This window comes from Gekko japonicus, unplaced genomic scaffold (assembly GCF_001447785.1).
Source record: "Gekko japonicus isolate JY-2015 unplaced genomic scaffold, Gekko_japonicus_V1.1 scaffold47, whole genome shotgun sequence".
In the NCBI taxonomy this organism is placed as follows: domain Eukaryota; kingdom Metazoa; phylum Chordata; class Lepidosauria; order Squamata; family Gekkonidae; genus Gekko; species Gekko japonicus.
In genome coordinates this window covers 1,849,202-1,868,376 of record NW_015165235.1, presented here as the reverse complement: position 1 = coordinate 1,868,376, position 19,175 = coordinate 1,849,202, and the positions used below count along the sequence as shown (strand labels likewise).

The window sequence follows — 19,175 nt, the reverse complement described above, 5'->3', positions numbered from 1 at the left end:
CTCAGAGGGAGAACGACCATTGGTTACTCACCGTGAAGGGTCCTTCTCCTCTGAGGTCTGGAGGACATCTTGGCCCTCCCGGGGTCGCCACACTTCCATGGGTCACCGACTGCATTTGGCCTGTCACAACATACAGAGAGAGAGAGATCAACTTACCTGAAGGTGTTTTCAGAGAGGAACGGCATTCGACTTGCCCTTGCAGTAGCCCTGTTTGCATATACTGCTTAGAAGGAGGTCCCTTCTCTTACCTCTTTCCTCTCGCCTTTTACTTGTCCTGTTACTTCTTGTTAAGATTAATGTTATGCTGTTGTTTTTTTTGAGTTCTTCCTGTATTATAGTTCTGTACTACATTGCTTTTGGGAGCACCAAAACTGAGCCAGGGGTGACTCCCACCACAGGAAACAGGAAGAAGTTGAACTTAGTCCTGCCTCCCTGAAGATGGATGGGAATCACCCATACAAGATGTCCTCCAGACCTCAGAGGAGAAGGACCCTTCACGGTGAGTAACCAATGGTCGATCTCCAGCCACCCCCTGGGGGCTAGACTAAATCTGAAAAACACTGTAATGAAGGAACACACACAAAAATTCTATTTGAAATTACACAAAACCTCTTATTAACTATTCGACCCTTCATCAGGCCGTAATTATACGGTAAAGCCAGGAAAGAGTTGAGGGGACTGGTGCAGGACATGCACAAGGGCTTCTCCTCTGTTCTCAACTGCACTCCACCACTCAGGCATTCTAACAAGCTGAGGAGCTCTGCTATTTCCCTTGACACTGAAGCCTATTCAGTGTTCCAACCGGCTCCACAAAGCCAAAAGCCTTGGTGGAGTGGAGTTGGGGAGAGAGGAGAAGCGCTTGTGCACATCCTGCACCAGTCCCCTCAACTCTCTTTCCCGGCTTTACCATATAATTACGGCCTGATGAAGGGTCAAAACGGAGATTTACTTGGGACATCTCTTACCATGGTTAATGCTATGTGGCCACGGTGGCTCAGAGGTTAAGATGCTGAGCTGCAGATCGGAAGGTCTGTAGCTCTGCACTTGGAGGCCCTAGTGCCATGTGGCGGAGAGAGCTCCCATCTCTGGCCCCAGCTCCTGCCAACCTAGCAGTTCAAAAGCAAGAAATTGCAAGCAGATAAATAGGTAGAAGAAGAAGAAGAGAAGAGATTGGATTTATACCCCGCCCTTCACTACCCAAGGGAGTCTCAGAGCGGCTTACCAACTCCTTTCCCTTCCCCTCCCCACAACAGACACCCTATGAGGAAGGTGGGGCTGAGAGAGCTCTTGACAGGAACTGCTCTTTTTCAAGAACAGCTCTTATTAGAGCTATGGCTTGCCCAAGGTCATCCAGCCAGGTGCAAGTTTTCTCCAAGGCAACTTATCTTTGTAGTCCGGAGATCAGTTGTAATACTAGGAGGTCTCCAGGCCCCACCTGGAGACTGGTGACCCTTGCCTAAGCATCATGTCCCAATATGCCACAGTCCTGATCCAAATCAGAATGTAAATGACTGAGTATGCAAATTTCAGCTGGGAATTTGCAGCACACATCTGCTTGACAGGACCTGAGCAGGGACCCGGGAACAGCATTATTGTGCAACTTGTCAATCTTGGGTCAGTCACCTAACCTATCTCCCAGGGCTGTTGTGATAAGATAAAGGAAGGAAGAACTATGCATACCACCCACCCTCCCTGGAAGAAAAGTAGGATAAAAGATGTGTGAGAAAGACTGTGGTGGCACCTTAAATGTAAAGCAAATCAAGGGTGGCCCTGGTCACACGGAGCATTTGCCGCGCTAAAGATACGGATGATAGGCGGATTTTCTGGGCGCAATCACACTGCAACATCTGGGAAGCGTAATGCTCCCGTGGCTATCCCGCCGAAGATGCGGAGTAAAAAACTAGTACTTACGAGGTACTTCCGGACACCGCGGGGCAAGGGCGGGCGTCTGATCCCGTTTCCGGTGGAATCCCATGGCATCTGGCACCCGCCGATGTTCCGTTGCAAACAAGGGGTTCCCCCCCCCAGTCTCTGCAGGATGCGCAAAAGTGCCCAACGGTTCATGCGCACAAACCTCGGTAAAAAAACCACCCGTTTGCCATGGAAGCAGCGCCTAGCGATTGCTGGTGTGATCGTGCTGCGCCGCTTCTTTGCCGCGCTGCAAGATAGCCGTGTGATCGGCACCTCACCCCCTAACCACGGGACCTCGACGGAACGTGTGATTGGGCGGCTGCGCGTTATTTTGCTCCGGAGCAAACAGCCACGCTCCCCCCCCCTCGCATTTTCCGGCCGGGACCGTTGTAAGTTTACTTCGTTTGAGCTGCAGCACACAAAACCTCAGTCAGGCATCCCTCTTGGAACCAAGCTGAAGGAACCTGTTCTTCCTCAGACTGGCTGCTCCACAAAAAGTATCAGCCACTTGGTAGCAACTAACAGGAACATATTACATTAAAGACTAAAAGTAATGGATTTACTGTAGCATAAGGTTCATGGGCTAGAACCAACCTCACCCTATGCATGAAGTGAATGAAAACGGGGGAGGGGGGAAGAGACCACATTTATTTATTCACTTAATTTATACCCCATCTTCCTTACAAATGAGGACCGAAAGTGGCTTACATTGTTCTCCTGTCCTCCATTTCATCTCACAACAACCCTGTGAGGCAGGTTAGGCTGCGTCACTCGCCCAAGCCTAGCATTTGCAAGGCACAGTGGGGATTTGTACTTGGATCTCCCGTCACCTAGTCTGACACTCTAGAACACTAGAACAAAGTTTGAGTCCAGAGGCACCTTTAAGACCAACAAAGTTTAATTCGGCTCATCCCCTTCAAACAACAGACATCCATGAATCCTAGTATGACTGCTGTCTCCAATGCTGAATTTCCATCCGAGGGCTGAGGAAGCAGGCAAGAGCTCAACCTTGGCTCCTGTGCACCGACATATTGCCGCTGAATTCTCGTCACAACCTTTAGAAGCGGAGCGTTTTGCGTTTCTTGTCACTAAAGGCTGACTTCGGGGCGGATGTTGTAGAGAAAGAACTGGCATTGCCTCGGTACGTACGCCAATTATCTTCCGGCCGCTTCCACGCTCCTCGGGTAGAAGGGTTCCCGGTAGCCTTGAAGCAAAGGAAGAGATTCTGGATCAGGAATAGGGGCGCCAACAGGAAGTGAGCGGCAGCTTCTCCTGCAGCCGTGGGGGTGTGTTTGAGTAGGTCTGAGGAAGGAGAAACCGGCTGGAGGAGTCGCAGCTCAGAGCCCTTGGTGGGGTCTTGCTGTGGTGCCCGGAGATGGAGGAAGGTGAGCCTTTTTGGACGTGTTGTGTTACCTTCTCTGTGCTCCCATCCCTGGGGGTGTGAACACGGCTAGCAGGTTACGGGAATCGGAGGCTGGGAAGGAAGGAGATTCGAGGGGGAGGGGGTGCCGGAGGGTAAGGGGGGATTCATGCGTTGGGCAGCAGCACAAAGAACTCTGTGTGTGAAGTTGGGAACCTGGGAGTCTCCTTGGGACGCTGGCCTTTGCAGTGTAAACGCCCTGCTTCTCCGCAGTTTTTGTTCCAGAGTGGAATCTTCAGTAAAAGAACACCAAAGTTTTCGTCGTGCGTTTTAAAGTCGTCAAGCTGGTTTTCTCTGAGCACATTAATGCAGAGAAGTTCTTTAGCTCGGGGGAGAATGTGAAGTCTGGCTGACAATTGCACACGCAGAACCCTCATGAATAACATTATTTCGTGTAAAAGTTCCACGAAAGGGTTTCATACTCCCCCCTGCGTGCTTCACACTGAATCGAAGTTGGCTTTGCGGCTGGGTATTTCATATTTTTCACCATGTTTCTACCCTTTATTAATTCGCTTGAAAGGTATACCTTGTTGGGATCGTTATGTGGCGCCTCAGAGTGGCTAACAGTCTGCAAACAACGGTGCAAGATAAAAGCAATGTTGGTATAAACTGCATAATAAACAGTGTATCAAGCAGTAGTAAAGTCTTGAGTAGACAGCAGAGCAAGATATATTTTTTAAATCCTATCTGGTACTTTCCAAGGACTGTACAGAGCTTTGTCAGTTCTTTGATCAGCAAAGCCTTCTATCCCAAAACCTGCTTTAACAAAGGGCCTTCTCCAATTCTCCAAGCCAAGTTGGCCTGACTAGCATCTTGCAAAACAAGTTCTGCCATCTTGGTGCTATTACAGGAAAGGCCATGCTCCTTTCTAGGGTCATCCTTCTAGCCTTTGATAAAGGCGGCATCTGGGATTTAAAGCTAAATGTGAAAGCCAACAATTTGAGTTGAATTGTGCTTGGAAACAAAATGGGAGCTGCTGAAGGTCTCATTACACAGACACAGGTTCCTGTGTTCCCATCAACTCTCTCTATTAATAAGTGGGCAACAGTTGATGTTTGTCTTCAGAGATATCTGCATGTAGAGCACATTATAATAATCCAGCATGGAGGTTCCTGAGGCATGTGTCATGATAGCCAAATAATGACAGGCTACAGGTCCGATGTGAAAATTCCTCAAAAGATAAAGAATGTCATACTATATAATGAGTTATATAAAAACTGAAACTTGTAAAATGTAGTGCAGCAACCAGGATTTTATAAAAGATTTACACTAGGTTTAATATTCTGTTTCTGAGGAAAGTTTTCCTTGTCAAAACAGCTAAACGTTTTGTGGGTTCACCTTCCAATGCTTAGATGCAATGTTAGATAATATATTTATTTATTTATACATTCGGCTTATATACCGCCCTGACCCCAAAAGGTCTCTGGGCGGTTCACATATACATTTCAAATGCTACTACCCTATCTAAGGCCACATAGTACAGGGACGGGGCTGCCTACCGGCATCGAGGTTGGCAGGGCTTGCTGTTCTCTTGCTTGGCTCAGCTCCTCCCTTCCAGGCGGTCTTCGGATCGGTGCTTCCATTCTAGTGTCAGGAGTAGGTCTTTCATTTGTTGTGGTGGCTTTCTTTGGGGGGCCCGTCCTTGGAGCGCGGTCCGTATAAATATAAATAAATATACATTGCTTAGATGCAATGTTAGATAAGAAATTGCTGCTTCATTTTTGCTTTGTAGGAAAATATTAGCAAACTGTGGGTTGGTATAGTGGTTAAGAGCGGCAGACTCTAATCTGGAGAACTGAGTTTGATTCCCCTGTCCTCCACATGAAGCCAGCTGGGTGTCTTTGGGTCAGTCACAGCTCTCTCAGAGCTCTCTCAGCCCCACCTACCTCACAAGGTGTCTGTTATGGGGAGAGGAAGGGAAGGTGATTGTAAGCTGCTCTGAGACTCCTTCAGGTAGTGAAGGGCGGGATATAAAAACCAACTCTTCTTTTTGATGGCTCTGGGTGAATGAGATTTTTGTCTTTCATCACAAAAGTGGAGGATTTGGGTTCCTGGGACTTCCAAGTGCTGATAAAACTGTTCCATAAGAAGAGTCATGCTGGATCAGACAAAATCCAGAAAGTCCCACGTTCTCTTTTCACTACTGGCCTGTCAGATAAGAACATAAGAAGAGCCCTGCTGCATCAGGCCAGCGGTCCATCTAGTCCAGCATCCTGCTTCATGCAGTGGTTGGCTCTGGAAACCTCACGGCATGAAGGGCAGCAGCCCACCTTGATTGTCCTCAGTATCTGGTATTTAGAAGTATGCTGCCTTCGGACATTTAGCTTTTACTTTCTTCCCTCTTATTGAGTCTAGGGAAAAGCTAGCAATCAAGAGGCAGAATGAAAAATCTTACACCTGTTTATAAGACTTCTCTTGTTTGATTTTTATGTCACCTAGCTGAAAGCCACCAGGAAGAAACACGTATTTCGTGTTTTAAAATGGCATTAAATGAAACGGAAGCTGCATGCTTGTATTTTTGGTAACAATGGGATGGTCTGCAAAACAAACATGAATGTGGTTTAACTGGCTGTTCTATCTTTGATAAAGAACTTGATTTTTTTTTTAATTTAAGAATTTTTGTCATCTATGGGGAACAATGTGTTGTGAAAAGCTTGATTTGCGCGATCTTTTAAGATGTTGTTTAACATATTCAGAGTAATTCAAATTCAGCCACCAATCAACATTTAAGAAATAATGCTATGGCTACACTATATAAAAACAATTGTATTCATTTATGTTCTGTAGTAGTTTAATAAAAGGATATGGTGCCTTTTCAAATTGTTTTGTGCTTTACTTTGCGTTAGGGCATGTCACCTTGACAAAAGGCCTATTTCCAAGCCTGGTTTTGCTGAAATAACCTAAATGTGGGGAGGAAGGAGTCAGTGAAGGGAGGCAGGGCTGTTCTGCCTTTTTACATTTGTCTTTCTCCCCCAAGTTGTTTTTTCTCTTTGGCAGACTTATTTCTTGTATTAAAGCCTGACTGAAAGGGAAAGCTGTGTTAAAACTGGCCAAGGGGGATAGCTGGATAGAATCAGCAGGTGGACAAGGGTTAAGAACGTGCCCCCCAATCCCCCCTTCCTTGTATTCCTCTCAAGATGGAGTTGGGAGTCCTTTGTTTGCATCTTAACCCAGTATTGTCCTTATTTGTATATATTTTGTGAGTTTTGTTGCTTTAGCTGTTTTCTAGCTTATGGCCATTCCATCATGTAACTTCTGTAGTCTGCTATACCCTTTCAGTCCTCTGTTCACTTTGTGTAAGGGCCTGTGTTTGCAATGCAAAACCCTTGTTGTATATGTGCAGTGCCCTCCAAAGTGCAATAAGAACAAGGCAGGTGCTACAAGCATGGAATTCTGTATCAGAACTGACCAATCTGGGTGCATCCAGGGGTTGCTGGGTCATTGCAGTGGAATCTTAGCAAATGTTGGGTTGGATGCAGTGATTCCCTTCTACAATTTGTCATAGGAGTCTAGTACTGGAAGGAAGTCTTTGGATGTAACCCACTTCAACGATTCTCAGAATTACACTGGTTTCTGCCTTTTAATGGGACTGATGCTCTCCGCAGTCCAGCATGATGTTAATACATAATACACCTGTGTGGCATGCACGTGCAATCAGATGAGTGACGTATTAAATGGGGTTTTATGTGCAATAAATCTTTCTTTCATGATAAATACTAGACATATTTTAAATTAATAATCTATTAACTGTGTGAAATTTTTGAGAAATAACTTCTGAATAAATATCTTTTAAAAAGAGTAAGAGAAATTAAATAACTTTTTGATGTGTTGTAAGGTACTGTAGAGTTGAGACAAAGAAAGAAGCCACATGGTACTGAAACTGAAGAGGGAGCTCCAGAAGAGGGAAATGAAGAAAGCAAAAAGCCAAAAAAATCTCCAAAATGTAAGTTGAGTCCTTTTTTTACTTGGTATTTCTCTTCTTTCCTAGTAAAACAATGGAAATGTGTAAGGGGTGTGTCTAACAAATTAAATTCATAATTCTTCTTTGGGAATATGAAAAAAATCCTTCCTTTTGAAACTGCAACATATTGTGTGTGATTAGTGACTGGGTCCTCTTGGATGTTGGCTTTGCGTCTGCTTTGTGGAAAACTGGACCACTGGCCAAGCACTGCTACAAATGAAATCCACTGAAGTTGAGGCAGTGCTGCAGAATGTTTGTCTTGTGTGTAAAGAAAATGTTCATCTTGTGTGTAAAGTGGCTGAAAAGTTGTTTGATTTCCAGGCTTTCCTCGGCAAAATTCTGAGAATGCTAAAGGAAGTACTTTAATTATGGACCTTACATCTACCAGGGGTCCTTGACTGGGAACCCCAGTAGTCAGATTGTCTTCAAGCTGCCTGAAATTTGTAGTGCAGTAAGCCTACTCCAAGGGGCAGAGGTAGGGTTGCCAAGTGGAACTTACCTTGGTGGCGGGGGACTCCTGGGTGGATCCTGGAGTGCGCGCGTGCCGCACATACATCAGCAGGAGAAGTGACGTTATGGCGCCGGGCACGCAGGGGGGGGGCACGACCACACAAGGGAAAACCATAGAGTTTTCCCTTGTATGGCCAGGGCCCCGCCCCCAGCGTGCCCGCGTCACTTCCGGGTGATGCGCACGTCGGGGAGGAGTTCCCCCCGGGGCCCGATCCGGCGGTCCCGGGAAACGGGCCTCTGGGGCGGGGGTTTCTAGGCAGAGTGCTTGCAAAAACTCTCTCCCCCCCCCATGCCAGGTTGTGGTTAGAATTTCTGACTAGATGGGGAAATCCAGATTCAAATTAACAAGAAGCTTGCGATGTGATGTTTAGTCAATTGTGCTCTCTTGGCCTAACCTACTTCACGGAGTTGTTGAGATGATTTATTTATTTGTGTTATTCATAGCTCACCTTTTCCACTGAGACTCTAGACATGAGACATCTGATAAGCAGTGTAATAGCAATAGAATTAGAGCAATCTGAAATGAAGCAAAAATTGTATTATGTAAGCATAAAAGCAAGGCAGGGAGTATAGGATAGTACGTGGAGCAAACAGGTAATATATGCTGTATACTCTCTTGAACCATTTTTTGTTATAATAAAGCCTTGTTTATTCTTATAAAATGCCCTCCTGAACAGTTCTGTTTTACATAACTTGTGGAATGAGAGCCTTTCTGATCTCTTCGGGCAGGCCATTCTACGAGGTGGGGGAGGGGCATGGCGGAGAATGGAGAACTATGTGCTGTTCGGAGATCCATGGAAGAAGGGCGGGATAGAAATGGGATGAATGAAAAGTAGCCTCTGGGGTGTGTGACCCTTTCTCCTGTTGGTTATTTGCCTGCTGAAAATCAGTGTACTCTGACTAATTTTTCCACAGTGGAGTTCCAGATGTGTACTACACTGGGAAACAAGGGTCTGGAACCCTGAGGGAGGGAAAGATAGTTGGGAAGAGGTAATTTTGATCAGAAACATTTACATTATGCCCTGACCTGGATAGCCCAGGCAAGCCCAATCTCTTCAGATCTCGGAAGCTAAGCAGGGTCGACTCTGGGAAGTACTGGAATGGGAGACCTCTTTGGAATACCAGCAGTCAGGAGGTGGGGGCAGGCTTTATTCAGCCACCTCTCTGAATATCCTCCAGGCCCCCAGTAGGGGACAGTCACCAGAGGTCGCCATGACTTCCAGGTGCACACACACTACACAATGCACATATGAAAAATACAAAAAAAGAAACAAGTAAGAAAAATTAAAAAAAGAAAAATTGACATTATGGGGTAAAGTTCTATTTAATTTACTTAAACATGTATATTCTGCCTTATCTCCCCAGACACAAGGTGGCAGAATTGAGTACCCCTTCCCATCCTTCCTCTGCTCAAAATGGAAGCCTCTTAAGGCATCCTTTTGTGAAAAAAGGAGCTCTGTTGGGCTTCGTTACGCCCCTTTGCAAGTAAAGTGTAGTTTGTGTCTAGTGTGAACTAGGAGACTGCAGAAACCCGAGTCCATTTTATTGAACTGAGAAAGCTCGAGTGAGACTTAAAAGAACACAGAGTATCAGGCAAGGATGTGGGAGGCCCAGGTTTGAACCCCCACTCATGGAAGCTTGCTGGATGATCTTGGACCAGTCACACCCTCTCAGCCTGAACTGCCTCAGAGGGTTGCTGTGAAAATAAAATGGAAGAGAGGAGAGTGGTGGAAGCCTCTCTGGGCCCCCAACAGAAAGGAAGTAAATAAATAAAAGGATAGCTAGGAATTCTGTTTAAGGATAGGGATTTAACTGAGGTGGTTGGAGCTGGGTGAAGATTAAAGGTAAAGGTCCCCTTGCTCGAAAGCCAGTCGAATCCGACTCTAGGGTTGCGGTGCTCATCTCCGTTTCAAAGCCGAAGAGCCAGCGCTGTCCGAAGACGTTTCCGTGGTCATGTGGCCGGCATGACTAAACACCAAGGCACACAGAACGCTGTTACCTTCCCACCGAAGTGGTACCTATTTATCTACTTGCAATTTCTTGCTTTCAAACTGCTAGGTTGGCAGGAGCTGGAACTAGAGACGGGAACTCACTCCGTCATGCGGCACACTCGGGTCTCAAAATGCTGAACTACCGACCTTCCATAGCCTGCAGTTCAGCATCTTAACCACTTGAGCCACCGCAGCTCCTGGGTGAAGATTACTAGTAGTTAAAATACTATGAATTTTAATCTATGGTCTGTAAAGAGATGTGCGTGGGAATATAAATTCTTTTAAGTGTGACTTTTTCAAGGAATGGGCCTTGGTTTGTTTGCGTTCAGAGACAAAGCATTTCATTCTGTTTTTATATTTCAAGATAATGAACAATCCATATAGACTGGAAACAACTGTACATGTCTGTTGACTAAGGTTGGTTTCCATATGCATGCTTAGCCTTTGTTGGGCATGCATCAGAGGCAGTTCCTGTAGGCACATGGCATTTCAGCGGTGCAAAAGCACAGGTGCTCATCTGCCAGGCATCTAGTGGGATACCAGCATGCGTGAATTGGCCTTAATATCATGTTTAAACTCTGGATGCATTGTAAAACGTGTCTAGGCATTAGATTGTTAGGAGCCAGAAGTTATTGGCAGGAGCTAGAGTACGTAGCTTGTGTAAACCTTAATCTAGATCACTGGTGGATTAAGTGTACTAGTATTAAAGGGACCATTGCTTTCATTTTGAAAGGATGATTTATGCTCATAACGAGTTTTCAAAAGGCTTCTCCTGATGTCTGTAACATTCTTTCCCATTCTTTCCCATGCAGATGTTTTAATTCCACGTTTTGCAAAGCTTTTCTTTGGCTGCATTGCAGCCATCGTCAGTGGAATGATGTATGCCATGTACCTTTCAACATACCACGAACGCAGATTTTGGTTCTCCGGCAGGCCGGTAAGGAAGTAGAGGCATTAGGAACAAAATGCACTTTTCTTCAGATCTGATGATCTGATTGTGAGGTTCAGGCTTGTTTATTCCAGTCTCAAGAGCTACTCCATAGGTTTTTCTTAAGAAAACCTCCATGTAGGAAACAGTGAAATCCTATGCAGAGCTGTTTCAGTCTAAGCCCACTGGTTTCAATGGAACTAGACTGGAGTGACTGTCCATAGGGACTGCACTGTAGGTTTCTAGCATAGGCCCGTACAGCCTGTCATGTTGCCCTGCACCGCTTGATAGCAGCCCACCAGGCTCAGTGAACATCCTGATTTTGTGGCCTACCTGGGACTGCAAAAACATAGCACATGGTATACAGCAGTACATGGCTACACCTGATTCAGTGAGTCATAAGTTGCACTGGCCTTTTTGCATCGCCTGCACCCAGATCAGGCAGCCACCACATACAATGCAGCAGTTTCCTCATTGTGGTGCAAAAGCATCTTCTGACAATGATTATCTCTACATAGGATAACTATGCAAGGGAGAGGGAGGTGGGTGCGAAGGTGTAGTTACTACTGTTTTGGTGCCTCGTTTTGTCTTATGGTTGTTGCGGGGCCTCTGCTTCTCCATGTCCATGGTTCAGTGTCATTTACGGTACATTCCTAACCAGAGTTACACCCTTTTAAGCCTATTGACTTCAGTGGACTTGGAAAGGTGTAGCTGTGGTTAGGATTGCACGGTAGAAGTCCTGTTTAAGTTCAGGCTTGTTTGCAGAGGCAGGGGAGATGTTTTAGGTACTTGACCAAACTCTTGCAAAAGCATCTGGAGGAGAAACTATAGATTACCTGGGCAGCAGGTACTTTTGAGTGGTGATGGTGTGGATAGGACTGAAGAGCTAGCTGCACAGTCTAGTGCAGAAATTGGTGGGCAGTCTGAGATGTAGATTGTTCTTGAACTGAACCCAGCATGCACAGTTACAAAGATTTTGTTAGCATTTTCACCTTATTACAGGAGCAGCCTAACTTTTGGCTTGCATTGTTTACTTTTTTTGAAATAGAACTCCCCCCCCGGCCCACTGACACTAAATTTTAAATTTATTTTATTGTATTTATAGTCAGCCTTTGTCACTGAGACTCAAAATAGATAACATAATATGAATCTGCACAATCAGTGGAAGGAGGATTCATCTAATGAACGATGTAGTAGGATGCAGATTGCAGAAATTTGAAACAAGGCAGAAGTATGAAACATGACATTTTAAACAATGCAAGAAATGGTATTAACACACGTATATATCGGTTTGAAAATCATGTATTATCCATTGTAATATCATTAGATAAATTATAATTGTGCAAAACAATATTCAGTTTGAGAATCAGCTGAAATACGCTTGTTTCTAACTAACAAACCATGCTACTTTATGCATTACTCTACCACTAAATTTAGATATCTGGTTAAAGGTCGCCAAAATGTAATACAGTGAGAACAAGATAAAAATGTACAGCAATAGTTAATATTAGTAGTAGATGGCACAGTCTTGTTCCCTGTGCTGAAACATCTCCCTGAAGCGTATTGTTGTAATTCATCCCTATTCCTTTATTAAGAAACACCCTCCTGAGCAGTTCTGTTCTATATCGTTTACAGAAAGTCAGGCATGGGAACCTTCTCCTCAGGCACGCCATTCCGTAGGGTGGGGGACACTACTGAGAAGGCAGCTTGTTGGTCTTGGCTTTTTGCAGGGTATCTCTGGAAGGCCCTGTTCAGATGAGCAAAGTTGTCATGGCGGAGCATACAGGGAGAGGCAGTTTTATGGTTATGAGGGTCCAAGGCTACGAAGAGCTCTGTAAATTGCCCAGGGATCTCTGCTTTATGGAAGGACCCAATTTCAATTCCTGGCACCTTCAAAGGAACCTGAGGAACTGTTCCCGAGAAACCGCAACCAACCGGAAGAGACTGAAGTCCATTTTGCCCATGCTAGAAATGTTGTCTCTCTAAAAAACTGTAGTTTCTCCTTTAAAAAAAAAAACTGAATTAAAGAAAAAGGTGAACATAACTTTTTTTGGTGCTTTTTTTTTTGTAGGAGCTTGAGCGAGAAATCACCTTTCAGGGTGATAGCGCTGTTTATTACTCATTTTATAAAGAATTGTTGAAGGCACCTTCCTTCGAGAGAGGTAAGACAAACGCACCTTGCTACATGCTGAGAGCCAGGTTCACAGTAGTGAGACTTAAACACCAGTCATTGAAGTTCCGGTGGTGTTTTTTCCTCTATTTCTGCCTGCTGTCATAAAGACTGAAGTTCAGCAGATGACAAAGTGCAGGTAAGGGCCTAGATTTTACAGACAAGCATAGGAGAGGAAGGACCGTAGCTCAGTGGCAGAGTGAATGCTTCTCATGCAGGAGATCCCAGGTTCTGTCCTTGGTATCTACAGTTAAAGGGTCTTGGTTGGCAGGCATTGGGAAAGGTATTTCTCTGCCTGACCCCCACTGCCAGTCTGAGGTCCTGTCCATATGAGGCCTTTTGGGCCGGGAGCGGGACGGAACGGAGGCAGAGCAAACGGGCATGATACCACAGCAACATCTGGGAATCGTTGCCTGCCCGTCCCTGTTCCGTCCCAAACGCCGATACCGCGCAGCAAAAAAGCACCACCTTCCTAGGTGGTTGTATCCCTTGGAGCGGCTCAAGGCGGGCCGTGGGATCCACCGGCGCGTCCTTGCGGCGCCGCATCTTGGCCCCCAGCCGTACTGCGCATGCTCGAGCATGCGCAGTTCAGCAGCCTTCCCCTCCCATCGGACTCTTGCTCCCCGGCATCTGATCATGCCGGGGAGCGATGCGCCGCGGCTGCCGCAGCGTCTCAAGTTCGGTGCGGCTCTGATTAGCCATGTTTCAGCTGTCCCGTGTGGCAGCAGCCAGAGTAGGTTTTACTGAGCTAGCTGGGCTAATAGTTCGACGTGGGTTTAATGGTATAAAGCAGCTTTATTTCTTCACAGCAAAGTTGGAGCGGCTCAAGGCAGGCCGTGGGATCCACCATATACTATGCTAACAGAAGCTGCAGGCTTCATTCCATATGTGGAAGTCAGGACCGGCATCAGCATGCCCTGAAGTGGGACATCCGCCCAGGGCTTCTGGTGGGGCCTGCTGCCAACTGCTTCCACCCATATGCTTCTGCCACCAGTCTGCACACCCTCCCCTTGCCCACCTGCACGCAAACACTCTACCTCCCGTGCTTCTAGCTGCTTGGACTGCCCAGCACTGCCTGGGAAGAGTGTGTGGATGGTGACAGTCGCAGCAGAGGGATTCCCAGCTGCACACACCTGCCAGTGACATTGAGGGAAGAGCATGCTGGTGGGGGTGGGGGGGGCAGGAAGGAAGGAGTGAGCAGGGGCCCTGGTGGTGAGCACAGGAGGGGAGTGGGGGGGGGCTCTGAGCACTGTCTGCCGAGGGCCCATGCTCATTAACCCAGGGAGGGGAGTGGGGGGGGGCTCTGAGCACTGTCTGCCGAGGGCCCATGCTCATTAAGAACTGGAACCAGCCCTGGCGGGAGGCCTTGTAATACCTCTTCCTTGTACTGTTTTGCACCACTAACGTTTGAACAACCACCACATTTTGTTCAGATCCTAGATTTTCTGTCAAATTCATCTTGAAGATTCAAGGCAAGGCCTAGAAGAAAGTACCTTTTATTTAATTTAATCTCAGAGTTAGGACCACCAGGGTCATCTAGTTCATCCCGTTGCTAACAACTATAATATTCCCAACAAGTAGGTATCCAGTCAACACTTAAAAACCTCCAACAATATAGAATCCACAACCTCACTAGGAAGACCGTTCACTGTTGGACGCACCTCACCCTCTCTCTCAAATTTAGATAACACCTCCTTTACTGTAGTTTATATCTGTTAGTCCAACTCAGTCTCATTCAACATGACTGAAAACATATCTGCCCCATCCTCCACATGGCGTCCCTTTAGGTATCGGAGGGTGGCAGTCATATCACTTCACACATTTCTCTCCTCCAGCACAGAGGTTCCCAGCTCCTTCAGTCTCTCCTCTTAAGACTTGGTCTCTAAACCAGTGTTCCCTCTAAGCTGAGTTAGTGTGAGCTAGCTCACACTTTTTTACCCTCCAGCTCACACATTTTTGTCTTAGCTCAGGAAGGATGGCTCCGGAGCAAACTAATTTATGCAGTAGCGAAATCGCTCACTCACAACTTTAATGCCAGTAGCTCACAAAGTAGAATTTTTGCTCACAAGACTCCACGGCTTAGAGGGAGCATTGCTCCAAACCCCTCATCAGCTTTGTTGCCCTGTACTGGACTTCTTCCAGCGTATTGACATCCTTCCGAAATCTTGAAGTTCTAGTTCTTCAAACAAGGAGATGTGAATCAGCCTAATGTGACCTTCCATGTTCTTTGTGAATTACAACAGCATCTAGCAGTTTCTTATAGAGCGCGTTATTGTTGACATTTTAAACTATGTCTGAAAATTCCAGTCCATGGAAAGGTGTCGTATAGTCATGAAATTGGCCTGCAGATTGCAGTAGTTCTTGACCACTAAAAGTTTCTTAAATGATGCCGTTCTTTTCCTTATCCTCAGGTGTGTATGAACTTACCCGGGATAACAGAACTCTGTCAATGAAGACCATGAATGCAGTGCAAAAAATGACTTTATATCCTGAGTTGATTGCCAGTGTGTTATATCAAGCATCTGGCAGTGAAGTAGGTACCCTCTCTCTCACACAGCCTAAAGCAAGAGGCTTCTTTTATTTCAGAGTATTATCCCTATATATGGAGATGCAGCTAATATGGGCCCAGAAAATGATGGTTCGCTATACACTCGGGGTTGTGTGAACCTACTTTTTGTCTAAACAGGGAGACAAGGACAAAGAGGTAAGACTAACAGTGCCATCGTAAGCAGAATGGCATCCTTCTGTTGAAGTCAGATGACTTAGAAGGGCATAAATCTGCTTTAGATGGCACTGTTAATACATTGGAATGCTGCATAGACCAAGATAAGATGGTATGAGTATTACGTTCTTCTGGAGCAGCAACCAAATTACTTAATTTTTTTAAATACTAATTTACTGAATTTATTGTTTACATTTATACTCAGCTTTTCTGTTATTTATCTGTTACGCCATATGAATGTCCTTCTGATTTAACATGGGTGGTGTAAATTTTTTGACTACAACAGATTCAGTTGAGGCACCGGATGTCCAAATCTGTCTTGCCCTCCCTCTGCTGATAGTCTTTTAAATCTAGCACGTTACACAGCTGCGCCACTCTGAAACGTCTTCATCCGAGCTCACTCGCAGAATGGCATCCTTCTGTTGAAGTCAGACGGCTTAGAAGGGTATAAGTCTGCTTTAGATGGCACTGTTAATAAATTAGAATGCTGCATAGACCAAGATAAGCTGGTATGAGTATTTTGTTCTTCTGGAGCAGCAATTTACTGAATTTATTGTTTACATTTATACTCAGCTTTTCTGTTATTTATCTGTTATGCCATATGAATGTCCTTCTGATTTAACATGGGTGGTGTAAATTTTTTGACTACAACAGATTCAGTTGAGGCACCGGATGTCCAAATCTGTCTTGCCCTCCCTCTGCTGATAGCACTCAGTCTTTTAAATCTAGCACGTTACACAGCTGCGCCACTCTGAAACGTCTTCATCCGAGCTCACTCTGATTTGTTCCATGGTTGATTTTAATGTTAATTTTATTGTTAAATTTTAGTCATTGCTATTTTAGTCTCAATCTGTATGTGATTTTGTAACCCGCACTGAGCCCACTTGCAGGGAGGGTGGGATTGAAGTTGAATAAATAAATAATAAAAGTTCTCTTTTTCTCAGAATGGATAGCCTGCTGATATAGTGCCTCTCTTTATATTCTGCCCTGGTGTCCCCAACTTTTTTGAGCTTGTGGGCACCTTTGGAATTCTGACAAATTTCGGTGGGCACAGCTACAAAATGGCTGCCATAGATGTTAGAGACAGCCACAAAATGGCTGCTCTAGCTTAACTGCAGTCATTCTGTGACGATCCTTGTGTTGTGACAGCTGCTGCCAAAGCAATGCTTTTAAACATCTGCACAGCCAGTCAAGTCCCCAATGGCCAATAGCCCCACATGGCCCCATCAACTTTCTGAAAACATTAGCACCATGTTCGCGACCCCTGTTCTACCCTTTCGGTTCTGTTGTGCTTCTCTTTCTGTTCCAAGTTGTGGTACCTCTTTGTGACTTGTTTTCCATTTTTTTAAAAAGACTCTTTCATTTTCAGGAAGTTATAGAGCCAGTGTATTTTTACATTGGCATAGTGTTTGGGCTGCAGGGGATTTATGTGACTGCATTGTTCGTAACCAGCTGGCTGATGAGCGGAACTTGGCTAGCAGGGATGCTGACAGTCGCCTGGTTCATTATTAACAGGTAAAGCAGACTTTAAATTTGAAATTATTTGTCACTTCTCTTCTGTTTTACTGCCTTGAACTGAATAAATTCCTAAGGTGTTAATAGAGAAATTTTATGAAAGTTTCTAACTGATACATTTAACTTCTGTGGAGATGCATACACTGCAGTTGGGAATGTTAGAAGATTAAAGTGGTTCCAATGAAAGGGATTTTTGCCTGTTGCTTCACCAGTCATGTTTATGCTGTTATGGTTCTTAATGGTTGGGAAGTGTTTTGAATTCTTTTTAAGGAGAAACTTGCTTTTTCATTGCAAGCAATGATAGGAAGGAATAAATGGAATTTAAATGGAATTTGCTTCTCAACCATATGAAGCACCTTGGGTTAGATAGCAAGGCTACGTGTGATCAGTTCCCAAAAGGTCCTTATTTTTAAGAGTCAAGAACTAATGTGTAGCATCTGTTAAGAGCAATAGTTTAATCCAGTTTCTTAATATTATTCTTCCAGGAATAACTCAGTAAATGTGTCTGTTACTTTTTGTTTGTGTCTCCTTTTCAGGGCAGATACAACCAGAATAGACTACTCAATTCCATCAAGGGAAAATTGGGCTCTCCCATATTTTGCATGTCAGGTTGCAGCTTTTACAGGCTACTTAAAGAGCAGTACAAATTCTTCTGCTGAGGTAAACTATAAATGTTGAAAGGAGATGTATTAGTATAAATATTTTATGCTGCTCACTGGTGGATGGCTGTGAGCTAGTGCCATTGTGTTACACCTGTTTTGAGACATTTGCAGGGGCTCGCAGTCTGTTTCCAAGCCCAAGCTGAGTTTCTGGTTTGGACCTTTAAAGCCCTCATCTTGGGGAGTCATCTGCCATATAAATACTTGCCAGTCTTGGTCTCCTAGAAATCAGGCTAGGCTGGCCTCCAAGAAATCAGGCCTGTTCTCTTGCTGTCTTAAGAGTTTTCACTTTCCTTGCCTTTCTGCAGGAGTTAGTGTGGTTCTTCCCTAGTGTCTTTCTAGAGATAAGCTGATTTCTGCTCTTAGTGGGGCTTTGTCCTCCTGCTATATGTTCCTCAGATTTTAAATATGAACACTTCCCTGAGCCCCTTGGAGGGAAGGCAGAGATAGAAAAAATGGGATAGACAGCCATTTTTAAGAGCTGTATATTGATAAAATGCATCAGACATGCACATTCTCTGGCCCTGAAACTCTCTTGTGGAGTCTGTGGACTCTTGTTAGAATCGTGGCCATCCCAGTAATGTGACATTTTGTTTGTGTGTGTGTGTGTGTGTGTGTGTGAAGGAAACTTCTAGACCTCATATTTCCAAGGGTAGATTAGTAAAATGTTGTGGCAAGTGTTTCTAATGTAACCCTCAGACCTGGACCCCAACCTAAGACAGTTTTTCTAGGCTTGTGGCAAGGGAGGGGCTGAATTGGGACTCGCTTTGTGTCTAGGATGCCTGTTTTGGTTTTTAACTCTCCCTGTTTGGTTCCTTTTTCTTCCGCAGAGGTTTTCCTACCTGTTGGTGAGCGCTTCAACATACACTTTTATGTTGATGTGGGAATACAGTCACTATCTGTTGTTTGTCCAGGCTGTGTGTCTCTTCCTGCTAGACACTATAGCGCTTGCACAGACTGAAAAGGTATTTTGATTTTAAAAAACCCTTATAAACTAAATATGTACTTGTTGTGTATGGTGCTTTTCTCCTGCCCTCCTTCTAAAGCAGGGGTCTCCATAGTACCCGCTGACACCTTTCCTGGTGCCTGCCAAGTGTTTTCAGAAAGCAGGTGAGCCCATTGGAGATTTTATTGGCTGTGCAGATTTTTCAAAATGTTGCTTTGATGGCATCTTCCACCAGGCCCATAGCCAGTATCAGGGGGCCTTTAAATAAGTCAGGGGGCCTTTAAATAACAGATGGGAACCAGGTTGCCCCCATCTCCTCCATTGTTCTCTATGGTGGGAAAAAAGTTACTTTTTTCCCACCATAGAGAACAATGGAGGGGATGGGGCAACCTGTTTGGGGGCTTGTAGAATCGGACCTCCTGGTCCAATGTTCTTGGAACTT

At 45.1% G+C, this 19,175-nt stretch overlaps 1 protein-coding gene across 1 annotated transcript in view; it reads left to right on the top strand.

The window, feature by feature from the left end:
- The window catches only part of DPY19L4 (dpy-19 like 4 (C. elegans)), a 60,873-nt gene that overhangs the window by 23,573 nt on the left and 18,125 nt on the right, over positions 1 to 19,175 (top strand). The window contains exons 3-9 of the mRNA XM_015409822.1: positions 7,167 to 7,274; positions 10,606 to 10,730; positions 12,793 to 12,883; positions 15,303 to 15,424; positions 16,983 to 17,128; positions 17,665 to 17,788; positions 18,618 to 18,752. Coding sequence (XP_015265308.1) covers positions 7,167 to 7,274; positions 10,606 to 10,730; positions 12,793 to 12,883; positions 15,303 to 15,424; positions 16,983 to 17,128; positions 17,665 to 17,788; positions 18,618 to 18,752 — 851 coding nt within the window. The remainder of the gene's footprint in view (positions 1 to 7,166; positions 7,275 to 10,605; positions 10,731 to 12,792; positions 12,884 to 15,302; positions 15,425 to 16,982; positions 17,129 to 17,664; positions 17,789 to 18,617; positions 18,753 to 19,175) is intronic.